The 15,987-nt window shown below is 41.4% G+C and overlaps 1 protein-coding gene across 2 annotated transcripts in view; it reads right to left on the bottom strand.

Moving 5' to 3' along the window:
- The window catches only part of TLE1 (TLE family member 1, transcriptional corepressor), a 74,869-nt gene that overhangs the window by 12,042 nt on the left and 46,840 nt on the right, over nt 1-15,987 (bottom strand). For both annotated transcript variants that reach the window (XM_080972556.1, XM_080972557.1), the window contains exons 9-14: nt 12,478-12,594; nt 9,775-9,828; nt 9,148-9,300; nt 8,032-8,176; nt 6,811-7,001; nt 4,052-4,128 (exon numbers count right to left, since the gene is read on the bottom strand). In XM_080972556.1, coding sequence (XP_080828682.1) covers nt 4,052-4,128; nt 6,811-7,001; nt 8,032-8,176; nt 9,148-9,300; nt 9,775-9,828; nt 12,478-12,594 — 737 coding nt within the window. The remainder of the gene's footprint in view (nt 1-4,051; nt 4,129-6,810; nt 7,002-8,031; nt 8,177-9,147; nt 9,301-9,774; nt 9,829-12,477; nt 12,595-15,987) is intronic.

Genomic DNA, 15,987 nt, shown 5'->3' with positions numbered 1-15,987 from the left:
CAGTGCTTAATGATTACTTATCGTGGCCCTACAACATCTCCCCTGCCCCCTGAAAAAGGTCCTTGGCCATTCAGTGATTCACAGCAGATGCCAACACTAGATGATTTATAGGAAGGCATGGCTATTCAAGGGAGAGAGGGAGGAATCAATGCTTAGAGGCCCGAAGCACATCACATGAACCAAGGGAAGTAAAATAGGAAATAAAGTGCTCTCCTCATCCACCTCATACTTTCACTTACTGCTAGTTACCCATTTGCTAGATTCTCTGTAGGGCTTAAAATATTGATTATGCAATTTAGTTAGTCTGCACTCCCTTTTTAAATAAAACAGAAGAAACTCAGCCAGGGACCTATCACCATCAACATATAACCGAAATTAGTTTCCCTCTCTCAACACACTGCCCGAAGACTTTTGAACTACCTGGTCAAGTAAGACACATTGGCCCCATTCAGACCTAACAATTGCAGTTTAATCCATGGCCTATTAGACAGAAGGAGTGGTGAGCTATGCGCTCCCTCCTCCACAGTGGCACTGAAGCTGGGCACATAAAAGGATGAGAAGAGAGGGAGTGAAGATAGAGTGCCTGAGCACAAATCTCATTCTCAGTCTATGGTGTGTGGGGTCACACTAATAAACTATGGTTCATTAGACCAATATTGTTATATCGGAAGATCAACATGACCACATACCATTTTCACTATCCAGATATGCACAAGTTAGGAAGCTGTGGGATCACACTGATTACTACTTTGTATGGAGGTGAAATTACAAAAGGCTGCACCAGAATAAACCACAACTACAACTAGACGGAAAGATGGAAATAAACTAGAAGCTTAGAAGGAAACTCTTTTGGAAAGAAAATAGGCTACAGTCTTGATGTCTAAAAGACAGTCTGGGATCTCTTGCATGAAAAATAATTTGGGAAGCAGTACCTCAAAGAACAAAAGAGCAGTGATATGAGCTGGAAAAAATGTAAGTGCTTTAATTTTCCATGTTCATTACTAATGATAAATAGATGCCAACTGAAAATTGAATGCTAGGCAAGCTTGAACAGTTTCAAAGTTTTTAGCTTTGCTTACTAAATAAAAGTAAAATAAACATGCTAAACTAGAGCACTCTCTAGGGCATCAGTAACTTTTCTAATGTGAACTGTACATGTTCCATGCAAAGAATACTATGCAAATTAGCCTAATTTGCACTGCAAATTTTTCTGGTTCAAAATTTCTCCAGAAAACCCACACCACTGTACAGAAGGACACCTAACTTTTTAGGTCAGCTTACAATTGGCCAACGCCACTACGACTCTTATCCTATGCATGCTGACTTTTTACCTTTAGCGTTCTATGCATGCTGTCTTGGAAGTTTCACTGTGTACAAGGATTACTATATAAAATGGCAAGCAGTAGAAAGGAGACTATATTTTTGAAAAGAAGCTTACAGTATGTTTGGATGTTAATGCTATACATCAGCACAGCAAGCATGATCCCCATGCTTCTAGCATTTGCATACATCATTAATGCCCAAAGTCAACCTCAGGATTTTAAAGACAAGTAGCCTTTAACAAGGGCCAGGCTATTTAAAAAAAAGTTGTGGGCCTTACATTCTGTTAACTTGTTGTCAGGTGGTAGAGGAGAAACAGGAAGCAGGTTGTCCAGAGGGAGTTCTTTCAATAGCAGCAGAATGGAAAACAAGAGTGTGTTCCTAAGAGGCTGATTTCTTTTTAAAAAACAGCAACCAATTCTATTCTAATTGTCATCAGCTTGTACAAAAATGCTATTTTCAGGAAAGACAGAACTAGCACACAAGGCTTTAAAACAAACCCAAACATAAGGCAACACACAACTTGCTCTGGGTATGAAATAATAGAGCACCAGTCAGCTGAGACACGGAAGGAGTTGCAGTTATTTGTTTGGGAGGGGAATGGAAATCTCCCCCCTACTAAGAAGAGGATACACAGCAAGGACGCTGCATCCCATTTACAAAATAAATTCAATGTGACATCTCGATTTGTGTGCCTGAAAGAAGCAAGCTTTTCAGACTGAAGCTGAAAACTCTCCTGCTGTCAATATGAATCTGTGGCAGACGGTGCATTATCTGTACTCCTACACCAGAAATTTTCAATAGACTTATCTATCACAGATAAGGATATGCCATCAGAAAGTTGCTATGGGTAACTGAAGGCATCCCGCTGCCTTGGGGTGATCAGGCGTAGCGTCAGCCTCGTTTCAAAGGCAAATAATGAAAGGAGATCAGCTCAGCACCTAGGATTTTCAAAGTTTATCTTGTCTATTTATATAGTACGCACAGGCTAAGATGGAAGCTGCGTCCAGCAAAGAGAAAGAGAGAAAGAGAGGGGAGGGGAGTAGAACTAGGTATTATGGAGTATTGTTTTTAAATAAATGCTAAGAAACATGGGCCAAACAATAACAGCCACTGGGTTATTGGACTGTTCAGGACACCAAAGGTCCTTAGCTTCATATTGCTGTTGGTTTTAGTTTTTTAGCACCTGACATTTTGCAAGCATGCAATTTAAACAATCACAACAAATTATCCTGGTCCATTAGGGCAGGAGGGGCACTGCCCACCCTAAAGCCTCAAAGCCTCTCTGTTCTGTACATTCATATTTGATACAGTACCTCACATTACAAGACACTCTGGACATGCTTCATCTCCTGTGCTGGCCAATCACATCTCTGGGCGGCACAGCCAATCACAATCACCTCTATGCCCCATTCCTGTCTCCAGGAGTGGAGAATTTCAATGGGAGTACCAGGGAACCCCTCTGAACCTCCATGTTGATTTTGTTTCTTGGGGAATTAACTCTCGTCAATCCAAGTCCCTCAGAAACACCCTGGAAGTGTCCCAGCATTGAGGCAAAGCTAGCGGGAGCCTCCCCACCCAATCAGATGCACATCTTTGCAAGCCTGTGTTCCATTCAATCCAATCCAAAATCAGGATATTGCCAGATATAAGACTTTTTATTTTGTTTTCCCCCTATTTATCAGTATTATGCTTATATCCATTCCACCTTTCCTCCAAGGAGCTGGAAGTGGCATACATGGGTCATCTTTCACCTCATGCTTTCCTCACACTAGCCCTGTGAAGCAGTTTAGGCTGAGAGACAATGACTGGTGCAACGTCACACAGGCCCTTGACTCCCAGGTCCTCTTTATATCTCTCCATTCCACATTTGGGGTGGTGAGGAATGCATAATAGTTCCCCATAGATCTGTTACCCTGTTAACAATCCTGTGTGGCTCTTTTAAGATGAACCAATTCAGGCTGCAATCCTATGCATACCTATCAGGGAGCGAAGTCATGGAATCCAGTGTGGTTTACTTCTAAGAAATGCATAGCTTCTTTGGCATGAACCCACACAAGAAATTGAAAATTTAGTGAAGTACTATTTCTAAGACTATAATGCCAAAGTGTCCACAGTAGCATTGCAAGGGATGGGGATGGGGAGAAACCCCCAACAACCTGGCTATTCCTCTAGGTCTAGTGGGCATCAGCTGCCACTGCTCTCAATAACCACACAGGCCAGAAGCTCTCAAAATCTACATGCAAAAGCCACAAATGGCATGGAATGCACAGCCATGTTTCCATGCAAGTGAGAAGTACAGATTCCCATTTTAATGATTCCTAAAAATTAAATAAATCTTCAGATCCTACTAAAATTAGAAACAGGAATTCCTATCTTCACAGGAGAGGTTTTCAGATTAAAAACAAATCAAAACAAGGACATATTTTCTTTATTCCACCCAAGTACTAAATTCCTCCTCAGCAGTCTGGTGAGGCAAAGTTCTAGGAAAAGAGAAGCACATCTTGCCAATTGCTTCTAACATGCCAACGAAATGGCATGCACTAGAAATAAAAACAGTATGAAAATGCTATTGGTGATTGTATTTTGAAAATCCTTATCAGCAGCTGGCTGTAACCTTTCTGGAAAATTCCACGTACCTTCCCCTGTGGAACTGTCATGTGTTGACAAAAGGTAAACAGAATGAGCTCTGGCTGATTTAGACTTAGTTATGCTGTCAGACATTACTTACGGTTTTCCTCCAGGGATTCCAGTCAGATTTGGAGGGATGCCGGGTACTCTCATATGAGGAGGAGGATCAAATCCAACCTGATAGTGAGCAAATAGATGTCTCAGAACTCGCTGACCATTTAGAAAACACACTTTCCCCATTGGCTGCACCAGAACAAAAAGCATTTGCATTCCATAGCCACTGAGCATGCTCAGCTTTCACAGGGCTGTTCTGCAAATCTCCTGCCCCTCCTTCTGTTTTTGTTTTTGTTTTGTGCAAACTTGCTTATACTTCTCCCTTCTGCATGGCTGCTGCCATTTTGGCCACATAAGCAATGGCTCTCACAGCATGAAGCTCACGAAAGACAGGCATTGATTTTATACCTCATGTGAATGTAACAATGAAATGGCTTGTTCAAAACCCAAGTTAACCAGACATGTGGGCCTGTTTATCATTGGCCAAGGCAAATAGGTGCTAAATTATATTCGTGCATGTCTCATTTTGTGGTAGACAAATCATGCATACAACAAAGTACACCAAAGCCTTAATCAACTCTACTGTATTGATTTTATCTGCAGTAAATATCAACACTTTTGAATTTATAATTCCTTTGTAGTGATGATGAGAATGTGGATTTTTGTTATAAACAAAACAATTTAATAACGAATGATATTGTGCACCACAAAAAGTAAGTGTGTGTGTTCAAAGGTTATAGACAAGACATACGTCTAAAGCATGTTTCTGAAGGCCTTGAAAAACCACATATTGAATTCATTTGGACATAATGGGAGATCTGTAGTGAGTTTGGAACATTTGTGCTTCCCCTTCCTCCTCTGGTGTGGCATGAGGTGTTTGGAAGCTTTCTCTTTTTCTAGACTTAACTGCAGTTTGCTATGTCATCCGAACCTTGACCAACAGTGGTTGTGGTTGATAGTCAGTTGAAGCAAGCCAATATCTAGTCAAGGTTTATGACAGAGGACACCAATCAAATGCCCGTGGGTGCCATTATGCTCATGACGACTTCCAGAGGTGTCCCAGACTGTATTATTATTATTATTATTATTATTATTATTATTATTATTATACTGGGACATGGGTGGCGCTGTGGTCTAAACCACTGAGCCTACGGCTTGTCAGTCGGAAGGTCAGTGGTTCGAATCCCCATAATGGGGTGAGCTCCCGTTGTTCAGTCCCAGCTCCTGCCAACCTAGCAGTTTGAAAGCACGTCAAAGTGCAAGTAGATAAATAGGTACTGCTCTGGTGTTCCAGGTAAACGGCGTTCCAGGTAAACAGCATTCCAGGTAAACAGCGTTCCCATGCACTGCTCTGGTTTCGCCAGAAGCAGCTTAGTCATGCTGGCCACATGACCCGGAAAAACTGTCTGCGGACAAACGTTGGCTCCCTCAGCCAGCAAAGCGAGATGAGCACTGCAACCCCAGAGTCGTTCGCGACTGGACTTAACTGTCAGGTGTCCTTTACCTTTACCTTTTTACTACTACTACTACTACTACTACTAAAAATAAGTCTCTAACCCTCATAGAAAGCAGGTTATGGGGCAAAATGTGCAGGTACCGTCTAAGTGATTTCTGTGAAAGGAGAGTGGTATAGCTGCATTGTATACTTTTCCTGGAACTGAGGGACGTTCTCTGTTATTATCAGACGGCAACAGAATCAGTGTGCATGTAAGTGAGAAATCAGCTGACACACAGCTGACTTACCATGGTAAACCTAAGGTTGCTGGGGGAATAACAGTCTCTCTAATTTTGTATTATACCATGCTCCACATGGGAGCCATTTCGTGTTATGCCACACCCTCTCTATGGTAGCAATTTTGTGGCTGCTGCCTTCAGCACACTCTCAAAATTCAAAATGCATCCATTAGTCCAAAAGAGTTGGCATTCCCTGGTTTATGAAGTCCACTTGTTTCAACTAACCACAATCAAGACTAACCACAGTTTAAGGTTTGGATGATAGCTGAGGAAGCAGAATCTTTCCATCTCTGTGTCATGGCTGTGATGGAGGAGCCCAGGAAGGAGCTCTTGAGCCGAAGATTTGCACACTCTCATAAAAACTAAGCTACAGTTTAATGCTGCACCTGAACGTAGCCACAATTTCACACAAATCTCACCACATGATGAAGTTGATCCACATACTGAGGAATTTGGAATACTAGGGTCTCAAAAAGCCGAGACAATACGTGATGGGTGTGTGCTTCTATGATATATCACTTCCATTACAGAACAGTCTACAAGGAGGAGGACCCTCTATTTCAGAGATGGAGAAGCTGTTGCCTTCCATGTATTTGTTGGACTACAACTCCCATCATCTCTGATGGCTGGAGCTAATGGGAGCTGAACAACTTCTGGAGAGCTACAGGTTTCCCATCTTTGCTCTATTTCAATGATACGAAAACAGAAACAGAAAAATAAAATCCTGTATGCAACAAAATGAATGTCAGATACTCACTAAGTGTATATATCTTCTTCCCCAAGAGAATAATCAAGTGCTCAGCAAACCAATGAAACAATTTTATGGTTTCAAGCTACCTTTTAATGGAGCAAGGCAATGAAGCCTGCTTTCAAAAACTAGACAGCATGCATAAATAGGACAGATACACCCTTCACTTTTTTAAATAAGGGGGAAAGTAGTTTCAGCTGCCACACGGCAGAGCAATAAAGTCTCTGGTGCTGTTATATCCCAGGAGCTTGACAATGCCAAATGTTGCATAGAGGTTTCTCTCGGTGAGCCCTGTCCCCACCCAGTTCAGTTTGCAAGCCTACCATAGGGGATCGCCCATAGGCAACCACAGCGGCTGCGGCTGCAGCAGCACTCATTTGCGGGGACATGTTGTGTAGGCTGGCATAGGCTGCTCCTGGGCTGGTCAGCTCTCCATTCATGCCAGCATGTGGTACCATTCCAAACGGAGCAGGGTACGGTCCGGGAACAGCAAGAGGTGTCCTCAAGCCAGCAGCTGCGGTACAATAAGAAAACATACTGATGCTCAGGACAGTTTCCTTTGTCGTCCCTCTTCACAGAAAGCAACAAGCACCCTGGAATTCCACATGGGTGCTTCTTCCACAAAACCCAAACTATTGTGTCCACAGTGCTAGCTATAATCCAAACTGTGCTTAACATCATCTCCAAATTGCAGCTGTGTAGACCAGAACCTGCATATTTATGGATTCCAGAAACATGGGAGCAGAGGGGGCTGTAGCCCTCACCCCAAGATTTGCCAGGGTAGTGGTGCCTAAGCCGTGTCCCCAGCAATGATCGGGGGGCGGAGGAGATGGCTGCTATAGTAAAAGGGGACTGACAGGTAGAAGTGAGGGGAGGGTACAGCCTCCTTCTTCTCTGAAGCAAATAATATGCTTTAGAGTGTTCCATAGTTGAATTCCGTTAAGTGCTCTATAATTTTAACTTTGATCAATTACTAGTTCTCAAAAAAAAATTATTATAGAACTGTGCATACGATTGTGATAAACCCATTTCAACAATACTGAATGTGATAGCTTTTAACATTTGCCCATTAAAGAAGCAGATGTAAAGAGGCACATGAAAATGTAGATAATATTCATCACATCCTGGCTGCCTGCAGCACTCTCTCTCTCTCACTCCCCACAGCCCATGAGAAACACTTCCAGAGGTCGCTGGGCATATTTCTTTCGAGACTGGGCATAATTTATAACATTTGGTGCTGCAACCGACTGCAGTTAGCACGCAGATGCACATGGTGCCGTTCTGTGTTTGTCATTATGCGCACTTCAACAAACATTAGCTGTCTCAGTCTCAAATATGGGATAATAGTTTCAGAAAGGAACTAGCACTTGGAATAATGATCAGAAATTCAAACTATGTTAGTATTTCAGAAGGCAGCAGCATGCAAACACATCAGAAACAGAGAGAGACAGACACAAGCTAGGGGAGCTATTAACACATCATTCTTCTTGATAATGATTATAAGTATTCATGAAGGAAACAACATCAAAAGAGGTTTGTGTTACCTGCTTGGTTGACCAGAGGATCCATTGATGGAGGTTTGCCAAGGCCTGAACGAAGGCCTGGAGTGGCACTGGTTCCTGGGGTTGGCACATCACTTCGTGGGGTTGGTGTGCTGGACTTCAGAACCGGTGTGCTGCCCTTTTCATGCTGGTATCAAGAAACATTGCTTTTTATCCAGGCCATGTTACACAATTGATCACAACAGCAACTGAGATGCTGAGTGCTAACTGCCTAATTCTCTAGACTTATTTTCCTAAATTCCAAGGAACATTAGCAGCATTTATGCTGTATGTGAAAACGGGAGCTTTTAAATTAGGATTTAAACATCAGAGAGAGAGAGAAGACCAATTTAAATCATTGATATAAATCAAGATTCCAATTTGAAAATTCACATTACCTGTATAGCATACTAACTGGTTGCCATAACAATAAAAACATAATGGTTTGCAACTAAATAGAGGTTGGGGCCGAAAAGTGATATATAAATAAAACATAAGAGATATAAATAAAACATAACATAACATTTAGAAAATCTAGGAGTATAGTCACAAAAAAATCTAAAAAGAAATCAATGCTGCTTTGTCTGGTCGGGAGTCAAAATATTCATACATTTGGTTAACTGATCAGTTCAAATAATTGAAAGGTATTAGTTTACAACATCACCCATGTACAGAAGGGTCAATGGATGATGCTAATGACAGAAGATCACACTGCTTAGATGCCTAAAATATGTGTCTAAATATTGAATACTTTCTCAGATTAATCTGAAGGTCCTAGAGACAAATGTGTGTTTGACAATCTGTTGAGAGCTGCAGCCTAGAAAACTTAACTGTTTTGACTTTCAACAAATTAATTTGACAAAATTGCAAACCATATCTCAGTGAACTGAAAGGGCAAAATTCTCACTGATCTTGAGAGAGCTGGGTTTAAACAAGTGTTTGATTAGAAGGCATTTCATTTATTAGTTGCACAACCACCTTATGTTTTCTTAGGTGGTGGCTCACTCCCCCAATCTAACACTACCCCCTGACATGTACCATTTACACGTGAAGTTGAAATAGATAATTATTAGGCATCCAAATATACAACAGTGGTCAGGCCAGAGGGGTAACACTCACCAAACCGATTTCTTTGGATTTCATGGAAGTAGAACTTCCTGATGAGGCAGTGGATGCTGGGCTGCTAGAGGCATCTTTCTTCAAGAGGCGGTTCTTGTCTATGCCGTTCTCACGTGGTGAATGAGCAGGACTTGCCCGTGGAGATGAAGGGTCCTGGATGGTTTGTGGGCAAGGCAAAGGCAATAGCAAGCACTGAATTAAAAAGTTCCTGATACAGGGCTGCCTTCAGATGGCTTCTAAAAGTTGTATAGTTATTTAGTTCCTTGACATCTGATGGGAGTGCATTCTGCAAAGAGGACACCCCTACCGAGAAAGCCCTCTGTCTAATACCCTGTAGCTCCACTTCTCGCAGTGAGGGAACCGCCAGAAGGCCCTCAGATTAAGAACTCCAAAGCATCCATGAATTGTGGTGAAAGTATTCCTGGCCTCTGCATGGAAAATCACTACTATTATGCCCCACTACCCTGTGCCTATCCAAGAGACCAGTGACCACAGGGAGGACTACTGTAGCTCAGATATTCAACCATAGATAAGCAAAAGTAATCCACAACTTTCAGAAACATAGTGCAGTGCCTTGGGAAAAAACCCCACTTCCAATTATATACATTCCAGTGCAAAGCAACTTACCTCATTGGACACATCCACAACTAAGTTGTCGTCACTTTTGTCCCCATCGCTGTCCTAAATTTGAAAACAAAGTATTTGTTTTTGGTCAGTACACTTTACTACAGTATGTCTATTAACTTTAGCTGTAAAGACCAAACATAAATACAGATCAAATACATTGCAAGTCCAAGGCTTAAACAATACAAATAGAGATATAGACAGATATATAGATATAGAGAGTGGTTTTTTCCACACACAAAATGTTTAGGGGTACTCTCATTTTCCTACTCATATTGAAATACTGTACCTCAATGAGGCCAAACTTAGATTCACAAAATGTTTAGGAGTATAGGTACCCCTGCGTCCTCCGGGGAAAAAAGCACTGGATATAGATATAGAGAGAAAGAAGAGTTTGGATTTGATATCCTGCTTTATCACTACCCGAAGGAGTCTCAAAGCGGCTAACATTCTCCTTTCCCTTCCTCCCCCACAACAAACACTCTGTGAGGTGAGTGGGGCTGAGAGACTTCAGAGAAGTGTGACTAGCCCAAGGTCACCCAGCAGCTGCATGTGGAGGAGCAGAGACACGAACCCGGTTCCCCAGATTGCAAGACTACCGCTCTCAACCACTACACCACACTGGCTCTTTTTTTTGAAGTGCATCTAGCATCTTCATTGTAGTTTCTGCTGTTTGCTGAGGATGCCCCTCTTTAGCCAGCTTCTATTGTTCTGCTAATTTCTGTCGTTGGTGGTGCTGCTACTGGGGGCTGCCTGGTTGGCACTGACCCATGGCTTCAGCAGGTGGGGCTTTTCACAAATGGGGAACCACCAAGAGAAGGCTCTGTCATGGGTAGAGATGGGAAGGCCTGGGGGAAAAAACCGGAAAAAGGAGGGGCGGGGACCAGTTTTTTTCCATTTTTCCCCAAAGCCTTTTCCCCCGGAAAATTTGAAAGAAAAAAAAATGTGTGGAATATTCAAACTATATCAAACTGCTTTTTTCAATTTTTCCAGAAAAAAATGGCTTTGGGGGGAAAAGGGGGGCGTTCCTGGTTCCCTCCCCCAATTTTTCTGGGTGGGTTTTTTCTAGGCCATCCCATCTCTACCCATGACAGAGCCTTCTCATTGGTGGTTCCCCATTTGTGAAAAGTCCCACCTGATGAAGATTATCTGTCTTCCACCTTATTTTTAAAATGTATTTATTTGATTTTGGTAAAGATACAAACAGTAGGCTTAAATGTAATGCATCATTTTTAAAGAAAGTACAATAAATCAATATCGCTGATGTGTGGTCATGGTCATTATAATAAGGTAATACAAAGAAATATATAGAAAGCAATACAGTTAGCCAAGATCTGTGAATGTTAACCATAAGTTAATATGCATTTGAAAAGATATAAAATTGTTTTCTTTATTGCATGCAATTTTTTAAAAGGTAGCATATATCACCAAAGTTGTCTGTTTCATTTCCTTTTCCAAATGCTTTCATCTTGTATGCTAACTTTTCCACTGGGGCACTGGACCACATTTCTTGATACCATACAGTGTCTCCCTCATTACTGACTTCCAAGAGAAATTTAAAAATATTCCTGTTTACCCAAGCACTTGATGACCATATGTTACTATTCCTGGCAACCTTGAAATCATTGGCTGATAAATGTGTTTTTTAAAACATTTTCAAAGAATGTATTAATCTGTTGTTATAATATTTTATGATATCAATGTTTGTTGTTATTGGCTTCTTTGGGAAGATTATAAACTGAATTACTATTAGTAATCATTATTGTTCTCGGATGCTTTTATGTGGAATGATTTCACTTCTTTTCATAACTGTATAAACTGTTTTATTTGTTTTTAGTTGTATGAGTACATGACTGCAAGCTTTCCTCGGACCTTATGGTGAATGACAGGTAAGAAATGAATGGATGGATGGATGGATGGATGAATCATAACCAGCTAAAAAGAGAACATCAATTTCTGTACAAAAATAAAAACATACCTGACAAATGTGCTAGATCAGGGGTGGCCAACTCCCAAGAGACTGCGATCTACTCACAGAGTTAAAAACTGGCAGTGATCTACCCCCTTTTGGGGGGTTCAGGTCAGTGATCTACCGGTAAATCACAACCTACCTGTTGGATGTGCCTGTGCTAGATAATCTGATATACAAGGTGGCACCTGATCCCCACTATCCATGAGTCTCTTGCTTTTGCTCTTCACCTGTTATACCATTCTACTCTGTTTCTACTCTGGGAATGTCTCAAATGGTTTCCCATCCATAGAGCACACACTGCCAGACAGGCTTAGGTTTGGCAGCAGAACTACACTTCAGGCATTATCTGGGCTAAAGATATCCTATTGTTAGTATGGTTATCAAGGATCACAGAAGCAAGGTCATTCATTAACAAGAAAAATCCCAGTTCAGACATAATGGCAGTCTTAATGACAGCACTCTTGGAATGATGAGAGCTGCAGGTATCCTGGCAACCTGACAGAATTCAGAGAAAAGGTGCTGAGAGACCCAGAAGGTGGTGAGGAAAGGAAGGGAAAGAACCACAATTCATAACTAATAAGATCAAATTCTTGACATCCCTTTATATGAAGCAAAAGTTAGGCTGCCAGTGTTCACTCTTTCACATACATGACCATATGAAGCCCAGCTATGAGTTCCTCCATACATGCACAGCATCTGAAAGTAAGTTAATCATCGTTGACAGATTTACTTACATAGTGGCTCGAGTCCTTATCATCCACCTTTCTTTTTTTCATGTCATTGGAATAGTCAGGTCCATTCCTTCGTTTATCTGTGCTCCGCAGGCTATCCGGAACCAAGAGTGAGTTACTCTGTAAACACAAACACAAGGTCGTAGACATTTACCTTAAAGATCTCCTTGCACACATTTCCTAAGCTTGAAATAGGCACATTTCTTGCATTCATTTCCAGATAGCATTTTACTATTCAAGTACATTAATTACATTTCCAGATAGTACTTTACAAACATAAAAACCTTAAAAGCAGATTCAGATACCCACAAAACAGCTGTTTTAGGAACAAGGTTTGTGCAAGTCACCTGAATCAAAGAGCTTGTTATTATATATGGTCTTATTCGAATGCTTTTTATGGGGAGAAATTCAGGGGCTATTTACTCATGAAAAATATTTCAGCCAAGCATAAAGCATTTGTGCTTCTGAAAAGGAGTTTGTCTTAATCTCCTCTTAATTTACAGTCTGCCTTAAAATTTGCATTGCTAATGGTTAATATATTACTCCTCTTTTAAGTGAAAGCCTGTGGAAAGGAGCAGACAGCAGGAGTGCCAACTCTGTTTAGATCTCAGCTGAACAGTTAAGAGTGGCTCCAGTTTGAGGGTCACCAACCTTTTTGGTGCACATTTGGAAACTGAAGAAAATCACAGGCATCAGGCACACGACATCAAAATATATTTTGTTGTCTACAACAGAATGCTTCTTTCAAGCCTATTTTGGGCAGGGCAGGTGGAAGAGGAATTTGTAGATACCTGTGGCTGCCATGTTGTTCTAGATAAATAGAAATTTTATATGCCTGCATCTCTCTGTACTCAACAAGAAGATTTACGTAAGAAACTAGTATAACAGAGGTGGGGAACAGGTGAACCTCCAGAGGACCTTCAGCTCCCAACACACTTAGCTAGTATGGCCAATAGCCAAGGATGCTAGGAGATGTAGTCCACCAGGATCTGGAGGTCCACAGGAGGCGGTGGTTATTATTAAATTTGTGTACCACCCTTCATCTGAAGACCACAGGGCAGTTCACAACAGGTTCCCACCTTTCAACTATCAAGCCATACAAGAAGAATATAATACGGCCTTCAGATTCATGAATCTTTCCTGTTTTATACTTTACTCCTATATTGCTTTGTTTTAAATATGGTGTACACCAATCAGGAATGTTTTGTATTTGCGGCTTACAAATTATTGTAAGTAAATAACAAATGTAAGCTTTAATCTGCTTGTGTGTCATCCTACTGAGAGCAGACACAGAGAAATTAATGGAGTTGAGTCCAATTATTTCAGTGAGTCTGCTCGGAGTATGACTAATGTTGGATATCACCCATAAGAATCATAAACTGAAGAAACACAAAGCAGTACGAAGCGAAATGACCTTACTGCCTAACTGATAAAATGGTTGGTCTCAGCCAATTTACTGCTTAGCACTTCTTTAAAATAACAATAACAAAAAACAACAACCCCACTTCCAACATAAAACTCAGAATGTGAAAGGAAGGCCAAAATACAAGAGCAAGAACTAATTGTGTCCACAATCTACAGGCTACTTTCTTTTAGATAATGCTAAGTACAAACTGTTGACCCAAAGGGGAAGAGAGGCATTTGAGATATTTCTGGGTCACATGATAATTTGACATGCCTCCAATTCTCATCTTCCCTCCAGCAAAAGCATTAAACATGTCACAATGGGTTCTTTTAAGTTCAGGATTAGCATATGCAAGAAGGGCAATTTGTTCAATGGTGTGTTAATGCCATGAACAATGCTGAATGAATGGTTGGTGGAGGGGGGGAGGGAAGAGGGCTCTTTTCACAAAGACCTGACAAGCCTCATTTCTGAAAGTCATCTTTACAAGGAAGCATAATGCTAACATACTTTAACAAAAGGTATACCAAAAAAAAAAAATTCTACCAGCACCACTACTTCAAAGAAAACTGTTATTCACATATTAATAATTACACCTGGAAGGGGGGAAAAAAGCTAATATTACTAAGAGCTGCTCCCTGCATCAACCCCCCCCCCCCCCGAGGACAACCACCCTAGGAGCTTTGTAGTCCTCATACACCAATTCTTAACAGCAAGGAGAAAAGAAAACAAGACAAACAAGGGCACCTAAAGCAATCTGAACTTTCTTCAGCACTCCAAGAATCACACTTAAAAAGCAAGCTTCAACCCCTTTTATTTCTGACTATTCAAGCTCAACACACACTAGGGATCTTACACAAAGCCTATGGGAGGGTCTAATGAAATCAAGTAAAAAGCAGCTCACAGTCATGTCTTTACTGCAGTGTTCTGTGGCTGAAAAGGCAGGTTTGTAGGATCACTGAACTCATTAGCTTGAAATATACAAGGTTGGGTTTTTGTTTTCTACCCCCGGGTGACTCAAGGAAACTAGGAAGGCTCAAGGGAGAAACTGGGACCAAATATTAAGTTCCCATTTTGAAAGATCTTTTAATACACAAACATCCACACATATACTTTACAGAACGTTGCTAGCAGACAGGTATGTTTGTTTGTGTATAAGAGAGAGAGAGAGAGAAGTGTGTAGAGATCCATATTTCATCAATATTCACTGTCCCAAGACAGTATCTCAATATATTCCACCCATCCTTCACCATTACAACTCAGTTCCAGCCCCCCTGAAATTTCCTTCTCTGTTAAAATATCAATCCTTATTTGCAGGTGCTTATGCTTTGAACATTTTCCCCAAAATGGTTTTTGTGCTGCCACCGGTTTATTTAAACCTCAGATCTTTTCCCAAGTCTTCCATGAAGCATGTGGCTGAAATGGGCATTCTTATCACAAAGACGTGAAACCAATACCAAGTATGTTGAGGTGCATTTGCCCACCTCTGCCCTGGCTAAAATTGGAAATAAGTGGTACCTTCTTTGGGGGCAATGTGTAAACTACCACCCTAAGCCCAAGAGATGACACTAAATTCATGTTGAGCCTAGAAAGCCAAGATCCCGCTGTCGTTGGGAGTCATTTGTGATGACCTCAGAGGCATGTGGAGTGTTGAAAGAGTCTACACTGGGAAGGGTCCTGAGGGCACATGAGGGGTCCAAAATCCTCTTGGGAGGCCTGTGCCATTCGAGAGACATTTGCAAGAATCTGGTGGATGGAAAACCCTTGGCAGACCTCCTAATCTAGCAACACATCTTGCATTATAAAAGAATGAAGCAGCTCACCACTATCACAGGACAACAGAGCTGAAAGGGGACAAAGGGGACAACCCCCTGCAATGCAGGAATTACAACATTCATGCCAGAATTTTGCCTTGGGAAATATGGAATTTGATCAGACAAAGACTCTGAAAACGACTTTCCAGAGCAAAAGGCTGTACCTCATTGGGAAGTTTTATATTGGCAGGGCCTCAGGCTCAATCCTTAGATTGAAGCTCCAATGAGCCATACTGAGCTAGATGGATCAGTGGTCTGACTCAGTCTAAGGCAGATTCCTATTTACCTTACAACAGG

This window comes from Podarcis pityusensis (assembly GCF_964106645.2).
Source record: "Podarcis pityusensis genome assembly, chromosome: 11".
NCBI classification, from domain to species: Eukaryota; Metazoa; Chordata; class Lepidosauria; order Squamata; family Lacertidae; genus Podarcis; species Podarcis pityusensis.
Note: the sequence above shows the minus strand (reverse complement) of the source record. Positions and strands in the feature narration are given on the sequence as shown.